Source organism: Candoia aspera, chromosome 1, assembly GCF_035149785.1.
Source record: "Candoia aspera isolate rCanAsp1 chromosome 1, rCanAsp1.hap2, whole genome shotgun sequence".
NCBI lineage: Eukaryota > Metazoa > Chordata > Lepidosauria > Squamata > Boidae > Candoia > Candoia aspera.
The window spans coordinates 273,025,749-273,035,734 of NC_086153.1; the positions used below are offsets into that span (position 1 = coordinate 273,025,749).

At 41.9% G+C, this 9,986-nt stretch overlaps 1 protein-coding gene across 1 annotated transcript in view; it reads left to right on the top strand.

Moving 5' to 3' along the window:
• The window catches only part of SLC39A13 (solute carrier family 39 member 13), a 32,738-nt gene extending 28,708 nt beyond the window's left edge, over positions 1–4,030 (top strand). The window contains exons 8-10 of the mRNA XM_063289739.1: positions 179–311; positions 445–544; positions 1,849–4,030. Of these exons, the coding sequence (XP_063145809.1) occupies positions 179–311; positions 445–544; positions 1,849–1,924 (309 nt within the window). The 3' untranslated portion in view covers positions 1,925–4,030. The remainder of the gene's footprint in view (positions 1–178; positions 312–444; positions 545–1,848) is intronic.
• Positions 4,031–9,986: the final 5,956 nt, after the last annotated feature.

Consider the following 9,986-nt stretch of genomic DNA (forward strand, 5'->3'; position numbering starts at 1 on the left):
GTCACAGTTTATTAGCCCCCAGAGCTTCTGTCAGGAACCAGGTTTCAAGTACAGAGAACATCCGGGCCACCTGCCCTCCATGGAACAGCCTATCCTAGGTAGTATGCCATAGCCACCACACCATTTTCAGGTTGGGGGCATTGCCCCTGAATGCTATTTCTGTTTTCCCGCTCTGTAGGTGGGTGATTTTGTCATTCTCCTCCGTGCTGGATTTGATCGCTGGAGTGCAGCCAAGCTACAGCTCTCCACAGCCCTTGGGGGCATTCTGGGAGCGTGCTTTGCCATCTGTGCTCAGTCACCAAAAGGGACAGGTAAGGCTCTTTGAATGCACGGCAGATGGCTCAGAAGCCTGGGCTCCATTCCCTTTGGGTCTAAAAGTGTTCATACAGAATATAAAATATGGGCAATGCTTGGTTACTAATGTGCTGTTCATTATCTGTGCAGGGGAAACCATCGCTTGGATTCTCCCTTTTACCTCTGGAGGATTCTTATACATCGCATTGGTAAATGTGGTACCTGATCTCTTGGAAGAGAAGAATCCTTGGTAAGAGGTGCTCTAATGATTTTTTTTTTTTTTGGAAAAAAAGCTTAAATAGCCGTAACAAAAGAGAGTGCTGTGAAATCCCAAAGACTGGAAAAGCTTTTATGACATAAGTTATTATGAGGAAGAGTCTATTAAATTCCTTTGTCTTTACTGATGAGGATTGCTGCACATGCGGAGCTGTTCCTGGGGAGACTTTGGAAGCAGAATTTGATTCCAAAGGCAGAGTCGTGAGGACCAATGTAATTGAAATAGCCAGCCCAGATGAGTTTCAATGGTTACCTATTAGTAGTTTAGCCAGATGTATGGTGCTGAGGCCCAGCATTTCACTCTGCAAACAGTCTGAACCTGTAGCATCTCCCACACTACCACTTCTCTTACGAGTTTTACCAGAGGTTGAAAATGGGATTTTGCAATAGGGTTTTTTCTGAAAAAATAACTGATCAAAAACAGGAAAAAAATCTGCCTTGACCACTTCCTTGTGGAAAAATGTCTCTTTCAGGAAGCCCAGAGCACTGGTTTCATGGTATCAGAACACAAATCAAAGCTGTTATTTTAAAAAGTATAAGAAGAACACAAGCTGTGGTGCTATGATGTGGGTTTCTTTCATGGTGCCTGTGCCAATGATAATACTTTCCTTGATGTGTTGCACTTGATTTGTAACCCACCTTTTCTTTGAAAGCTTTCCCCTGTTATGTACCCACAACAACCTTGTAAGCAGATTGGCTAAGAAAGAGAAGGAGACTAAATCAGTATTTCTCAACCTCAACAACTTGAAAGTGTATGGATTTCAGCTCCCAGAATTCTGGGAATTGAAGTCCACACATCTTAAAGTCCCTGGATGACCAGACTGAAGTCACCAGGGACTTCCATGGTCAAATGGAGACTTGAACCTCGGTTTCCCCAGTCCAAGTCCAACACTATGTTTGCATTCATGCAGCACATTTAACCTGGTTACTGAGTTAATCTGTTCTCTGGCTTCCGGTAATACCTTGAATCATATACCCTTAGTAAAAACTGGGTTAACACAACAAAGTAAGCTCCCATCCCATCCAAAAAAAACCCCAAAGCTTGGCATGGCATTTAAAGGCATCTGTTTGGTCTTTACCAGTTAAGCATGTTGTATAAATGCAAGCATTAACAACCACAATATAATCTTTTTTTTAAAAAAAATGTTTTTATTTGTATTACTCTGTACAATGATTCTATAGTAATTGCCTTGAAGGTCCAGGAAAGATAAAAATAGGAGGGTGACCCTGGAACAGATTTCATGCCTGGCCTCCTCTTCTTCTCCTTCCTTTGCCTAGGCACTCCGTGCAACAAGTCCTCCTTCTGTGCACCGGCATCGTTGTCATGGTGCTTTTCTCCCTCACTACGGAATGAGGGGCTCCAGCTTCTTTCTGCCGTTTCACAAAGCTGCCTCCCTCTGAAGTGTTACAAAGGAGCCAGGGACACCAGTGGATTTTTCTTCCTCGTGTGCATGCGGATCCGACTGCTGCTCAGGGTGGTAAATAAAGCATCCTTTTTTCTTTTTCTTTTCTTTTTTTTTAAATGGTACAAAGCTGGACATCCAACATTTTGAGAAAAAAGGTGTCTGTGTGTCTTTTTTTTTTTAAATAATAATTTAAACAAAAAAGCAGCAATGATGGGAGGCACCTCTTTTGGTGGAACTGATGGGGTTGCCAGTTGGACCAGTCTGTGTGCTGGGATTGCTTGGACAAAACTCCAGAGTGAAATAGAAGGCAAAATCGTAGCCTTGGCATGCAGGCAAAAGAATTCTCTTTTCTCCTGGTCTCAAGGTCGTCACCAGCAGCAAAATACTTGGTTGTTATTTGACATATGTTGGAGCCTGTATTTGCCCATTTTCCCATCTAGCTTAGTATATCTGGACTGGCAGTGACTTTTCGGGATCTTGGCTAGAGAGCTTTTCCAGTTCTTTTCACCCTGAAATCCTTTTCAGAATGGAGGCAGGAGGGACTGAAGCATGTTGCCTACCACTTTGCTATCTTCCCTTCCCATAAAGCAGCTTTGTACTTTTTCTGAGATAAGCAATCTGATGCCTTCTACGTATGTGGGATTCCAGCTTCCATTTATCCCAGCCAGCATGGCCAATAGCAAGGGACTTGGGGTTGGCAATCCAAAACACCTGAAAGGCCACTCAGGTTTCCTATCCTGGTTCTAGGATGTTGATCTTCTACAGCCTGATGCTTCCTTACTTCCAAATGTGGGTAACTGAAAATCCAATTGGATTTAGCTGGTCCTTTCTTAGGCTTCTCCAGTACATTTGTATTATGCAATCAGGATTCACACAAGAAATGCTTAAATGGATTATTTAATAACTCTGTCTCTAGCTATAGCTTTTTTGTCAAAACTAGAATACCACCAGTAATTGGGGTGATGAAACTTAACTACAAAAACTCCTAGGGACCCACAGCTGGGAGGTATGATCTAAGAAGGCCTACAATATCCTTCTTCCTACGGTAGCACTAACACTGCTTAAAATGAAGGATTTTTTAATTCATTCTGGCCTTGAGGTAGCTTGAAAGCAACAGGATTAGTCTTGTTCTGCAGCTTCCGTTTTGGTTCATTTGGTAACTATTTAAAGGATAAGACAAACCTACATTCTTCCATAATGAATAAGAGAAAACTTGGAAGGGATACACATGGGCAGCATAAAGAGAAATGCAGTAGATACAGCAGCCTTAAGTCTGCAGGGATAAAAACTCAGATTTTGTTGTTGTTGTTGTTGTTGTTATTGTTGCTGCTGTTGTGACTTTAGCTGAAAGACGTTCACGAATTTTGATCAACTCTTCCATAAAGCAGCAATAGATGCAGCTAATCTGTCCCATTGACCCTCATAATGAAACATCTTTTCTTTTTATTCATCTGTCTGTCTGGAAAGTTGGCTTCCTCCAATGGTTGCTTCCAGCTATTTCTAGAGCCAAGTCCCAAAAAGACACCTTTCCTACTCATCCTACGTGTTTAATCCCTTTTATGCACCATAGCTAATATTTTCCAAGAATACTTGTTGCCCTTTAAGTTCTGGCTAGCATTGTTAAGAGGCTCTAGTGCATTCCCAGGGTGAGAGAGTACATAGAAGATCATGCTGTTTGAATCAGGGTTAAGTCTGATATAGGCTGCAAGCTACAGCAGGAATTTTCTGCTCACAGTTTAGGAATGCAAAGTGGGTGACATTGACTCATTAATCTCTGAGCTGTTATTGTTGGCTTGCAGCCCAGGCTGCCTGGAGTGAATTTGCAGATACTGGGGAGCATTGCCTGAAGTGGCCATTCAGAGTCCAAGGGAAGAGGCCTCTACTGCATTTGGAACTAGCCTCACAATGTTACAAACAAACATGATGGGCGGATGGTAAATATTTCCACAATACATGTATTTTGGAGGAAGTAGCATTATTTTGCACTAGCTTTTGTGCATTCACCTTCATCTGTTTCACATGGAGGCAATAGAGATTAAATTTTAAAAATCTGAGTGTGGTCTCTTATTGACATCTATGCTTCTACTCTTTCGTTGCGCTCTTGCACACATCTCACTTAAATATGAGGAAATTCTTGGTAGGACAAAAAGGTCATCTGATTTATCCTTCCCTGACCTGATGCCTTCTGATTATTCTGACTGGGAATTACTATTTAACAACTCTGGAGAGAATCAAGTTGTGGAAGGCAGATCTCTACTAAAGTATGATAAGCCATTCTCCCCTCGGGGAGAATCTGTATCACAGTTCACAAAAAGCAGATGATAAAAGAGAGAAAGAAAGACATGTTGGATCACATCAATATTTCATCTAGTGAACTCTGAAAGGGCATATCCCCATTATCTATCTATAGCATCTAATATTCTGGCCTGTATATCCTCTGAACATACAGATTTCACTTGATCACGGCCAGATAGATCTGTCAACAGCCATCTTTCATGGATTTATTCTTGGGTCAAGACTTACAGCAGGCAAAGTCAGCTACATGATTTAAACAGAACCTTCATTGGCCTGTTATCTTCCATCCCTCCCCTGGTTAAAGCTTAACCTATTTCTGGTTCTGCAACAATTTGGACAAAAGGAAGAAAACTGTCCTAACAGCCAGGAAACACGCTGAGACAAGGAACTGGTCTCTAATGTTTATTGCTAGTACATAACAGGAATCCTAACAAACTGAAGAAGCGTGGGAAAAACCCAGACAGATAAACCCCAAAGACTAAGGCGGTCCCGATCTGTGTCTCTTTGAATGGCTGCCCAATTCCTCAGTGCTACGCATGCGCTTAACAGTCTGGATGGGAGCCCCCTGCTTGCCATCCTTACTCATGACATAAACCTCTCATATGCTTAAATTCAAAATGCTATTATTTATGTCCTATATGGCTTGGGCCCCAGACTCCTCCAGATAGAATCTGCATACCTGTGAGATCCACCTGGGAAGAGAAGTTTTGGGTGCCCTCTCCTCAGGAGGTTAGGGGTCCAGAAAAGGGCCCTTGGGGTGGCTGCCCATCTCTCTACCACTTTGGGATCTGATTAGCCCCCCCATTGTAAGTTTTTAGGAAGGTAGTGAATATGTAGTTCTTCCAGCCCATGAGATGTTTGTCATGGGGAGATGGAAAGGCTATTCACTTTGAAACTTATCTTTGATTGAAAGAGAATTAAATCATCATATTTTATTGATCATTTTATGAGTTTAATAATGTCACATGAGCTGCCCAGAAATTGTTAAAGGGAGCAGAATAAAAACTGAAATAAAGATTAAATAAAGATGCCTGAGACTGACAATGCAGCCCTGCATGCCCAGAAGGGTGTCCCAAGGACCATACATTTTGGTTGGAGAGAGACCTATAAGTTAAGAGGGATAAATCAAAGATAAAATAAAGGCAGAAACTTCCTCTCCCATCTCTCCCTCTCCCCAGGGCTTTCTACAATCAGAAGACTAGGATCGCAAGGACACGAAGGAGATGCTTTGGAAATGGTCTAGGGATAGACTGATAATAGCTACAGATCTGCTGGATCAAAAATAATTGCAGCCCAACTTGTAGTATATTATCTCTGCCTGCCATGAATTCCCTTACAGGGGGGATGAAAGAATCAATTGGAGGGATGGGGAGAGAAGAGAGGCACAAGTCCCTCAACTGCCTCATTTATGACATTGATATGAAAGCACTTCAAAATGTCAGGGTTTTATTGCCCAGGAAAATCAAGCTCACAAGGTGCCTGTAGGCATCAGCACACCTATGGAAACCACCTTTAATGCTTGGCAGGCTCTCCACTTGCCTGATTTTACAAAGTTTAATTTTAGTAAGTAAAATGCTGCAAAGCAGGTTTCAGTTTTGCCTGTCATTTTTGTCCAAGACTGCCTCTAAGCCTCCTAGACCCTCTTAGGAAATAAAAATGGCAAGTGACTGCTATATAGTGCTTTATTTGGAAGTGTGTGGCCAAGTGAAAGTAAGTTTTCTGTAGAAATCACAAGAAACCATCTAGGAAGAGGAAAATCTTGAAGAAGTAAACATATTAATCTCAGCCTGTGGAATGGCACAAAAATATTTATTCCATTGTAAAAACATTGTAAACAAAATTAATGAAATTGGAAAGCAATGATCCTTTATCTCTGAGTTCTTGTGAAGGGATTAAATTGAAACACAGGAAGACATTGAGAAATTCCTGGTAAAAGAGAGCTGCAGTGAATACAGAGTCTTGCAAAGAACCTAGTTTCCCAGCACCCTCGGATCTTTCATACAATTGCACTGATTGCTCCTCTTTCCTCCTCCTCATAGATACAGTACAGTTCAGCCAAATTTAGATGGTCAGTTGGCATGGTGTGGATGGGCAAGGAAGCACTTTCCACTGCTTCTCCTTACTAACAGCTTTATTTTGTCTTGAGCAACTTACCAAATTATAGGCAAAGACCAGGTATATTGAAATATCCAACTTGGTGTGTTCGCCATATTGGCCATTGTCTCATAGATTGGCCAAGGCCAGGTCACCAGAGCAACAACTTATCTTTCCTCTCATTTCAAAATCCAGGGTCTCAGGTTGAGCCCAATTTTGGACTTATGTCATTATTAGTAAGAAACTAATAATGACATAGCCAGTTAAACATCTTACAGAACGTAGTGCTGTTCCCCAGGCCATCAATATTCTCAGTAATGCTGGAATGTTGTAGGGAGTTGCAGTCCCTCAGCATCCATTAAATCTAACACTTAACTTACAGAGATGAAGCAGACAGTATCTGCAGTCAGGTAGTATACATGATTTCAAATGCCCAGTGGGATTAACTTTATTGGGATTTAACTCTAAAAGAAGCAAGTGGGTCTATTAATAACAACAAAAACTACATGGCTGAAATGGTGGAGATACAGTAATCTTCCTGCATTTAAAACTATCAGATCAGCTTGCTTTACATGAGGCTTATTTAAAATAAAATTAAAAAGAAAACAGACCTAGGGATTTCGATCAGAAGTTTGGAGACGATGCAGCTCCCAAGTGTTCTGCCATACAGGGTATGAGAAGAGCACTGCTAGGTTAGACCACGGAATTGGAAAGTTCAGCCAATTCTAGCAAGCCTTAAAAAATAGACATCGTTTTTTAAAAAACGAAACCTCTCCAGATCCCCTAATTTTCACCCTATGTGTGGCATGGCCCAGTCCACTTTGCCTATTGTGGCCCTTTTTCTCCAAAAAGGATTTTATTTTACCTTTGTGCCACCATATCACTGACAGATGGCCATCCCATGAGGGCAAATCTACCACTTCCCAAAGCTGCCAATTCTACTGCTGACCAGGACATCTTTTACCATTTGGACACTTTCTCTACGGGAGGACTCAAGTCTGCTTCTCTTCATTTTTGCCCATTAATTTTACTCCTGCCCTCTAGCACAGTGAAGAACAAATCCATTTAGCTGAATATATTGCTTCTCACTGAAGGCAACCAGATGGTTGGAAGCACTGCCTCCTCCTTCTTATTGCTCTCTGGAAACTAGTATTCCTGGGCATTGAGCCTCTAAACACAGAGGTTCCACGTAGCCAATATGGCTAATAACCATTGATTGATGCATTTTTTGGCAAGGTCTCCAGTTTTTGTTGCTTGCAGAGAGACAATGTAGCATTCACACAATTGGTTCTATTACATGTTTTACTGCAGTGGAATCCACCACAAACCATCCATCTCAATGAGAATGTGGGGACCATGATGGATTGTACATAGATTTCTACGTACTGTTCTTGCCTCTCTTCTTGCATTCAACCACTGTGTTCCTCAATTTATTAAACATAGTGGTAGCTATGAGCAAAATGCAGAAGTTTCAAAATCTGCAAGCATACCCTTACAAAATGAAGTAGAACCTCTGGAATGTCAGAATATTCCAAAAATGCACTATCTCTTTGTTAAATATTTCTCTTACGATGTTGCTATTCTGTCTGACAACAGTTAAAGAAGCTTTTACGGCAAATGCACCCAATAGAATTCATAAGGTTAGCTAATGAAGTATAATATATAATGGAATTCTCTCTACAGAGCAGTGATTGGTACTTTCTGCTGCAAGGGTGGTGATCTCTTTTCCTTTTTCAGAATTATAGTGTCATATACAGGAATCATTTTTATAAAAGATGCATTTCCAGAGAGACTCCAATCCCTGCAACTGTATATGAAGAAGAAAATATTCCTTCTATACTAAAAAGAATGGTGCAGATGAGGCATAGGGGAAAATTCAGACTGGTAGACTTAGAGTTTACTGACATTCTGGAATTGTGCTATAATTTTTAATTGTATATGTACAATTAAAATTGTATATGTACAATATAATTTTTTAATTGTCCATGCAGATGGATGAAACAATTGCTGTAGACCCACAACAATCACTGCATGAACACAGAACTACAAGGGTCACTGCAACTCCTGGAGCAACTTCCTCGTGAAAATGGAAAGATGGAACATCCGCTTCTTTGGGGAATTGTCCTTTTCTATTGGTTTTCATTGACTTAACAGAAACTCCTCGTTAATGATGAAAGGAAATAAAACATGAGTTGATTTAAAGGATGGCAGCGACATCTGGCCATCTTACAGAATTAGTGCTAGGAATCAATATAAAGATATGTGGCAGTAAGCAGGAAGATAAGCCACTTTTTAAAGTCACTACAAGATGCTGAGATAGTAAAGTTTAGTCTGGTCAGACTGCTGTTGCCATCACTGATCAATTACACTTAGTTATTAAGAGGGAGGGAGGAACACTTTTTCTCTGTACCTTTTTGCCATACCACATATATTTTTATAACCCCTTATAATATCATCTCCTCCTCCTCCTCCTCCTCGGTGGGATAACCAAAATGGTCAACCATCTGGGAGGATGAATCCAGGTACCTAGATCTTGGGGGCTGCATATGTGCTCACCTGCATATGTGCTCATATGGATATACACATGTAGCCACATACACAAGCATGCACATATCATGCTCCTCTTTTCTCACACATACACTTCTTCCTGCTCTGGAGAGCATATTTTACTATGACTCACAATCACTGATTTCTTGCTCCATTTTGAGCCCTTTTCCCTGAGAGGAAAGAGGAAGCAATGAGGCTTTCATTCCCTAGTCCCACCCCCGACAATCAGGAGCAAATTGCTGTATTTTTGCTGCCATTAAAAGCAGAAACAGCATTATTTTGACTGCTGAAAGCACCTATTTAGCAGCACTTTGGCACACTTCCAAAACTCAGTGCTGCAGCTCAATTTCGGATACAAGACAGTGCGAGGCTCCAGGGTATGTGCAGTTCAAGGGCCAAAGGTTGCCCATCGCTGCATTATGCAGAGTAAAAAGCACTGATAACTTTAAGTATCCCTAATTTCCAGCCTTGGGTCCACGAAACGACGTATTTGCTTTTACACTGTTGGGGGAATGCTCTAACAGTGTCCTCTTCCTATTACCTATAATAACTTATGGTGGCATTTTGAGGTCCAAAGTTCCCGCTTCTCTGCTTTGCTCAATCCAAGGATGATGGAGCAGCTTTTCAGAGTTATCCACCCAGTCTCTGAAGCAACGCAAATGGTACAAGCGATTCAGCCAGGACTGGACGCCAACCCACCAGAGCTCCAAGGTCTCCAATGACCCAGCCAGAAAATTGTTGATGGAGCAGCAGACGCAGACCCAACTGAGGGAGCCTGGGACTGATACAGCTGCCTGACATATGTCCATTCAACCATTTCCGCTGGAGTTGAGGGAAGTCCCTATTGATGCGAACATCTGCTTTGCTCTCTCCTCCCCCCACCCCCGCAACTCCCCAGCTGCTCTGAAGGACAGCTTTTCTGCTTCCCCCCCAAAGGGCCCATTCTTCCTCCCCCATGAAAAATAAATGGAGAGGGAGGAACGGGCGGCGGGGGTTGGATTACTGTGGGCTGCTATCTTTTGCACTCTTGTTAGCCAGCTGAAGGGAGGGCTGCCACGTATGTGGGAGGACAGA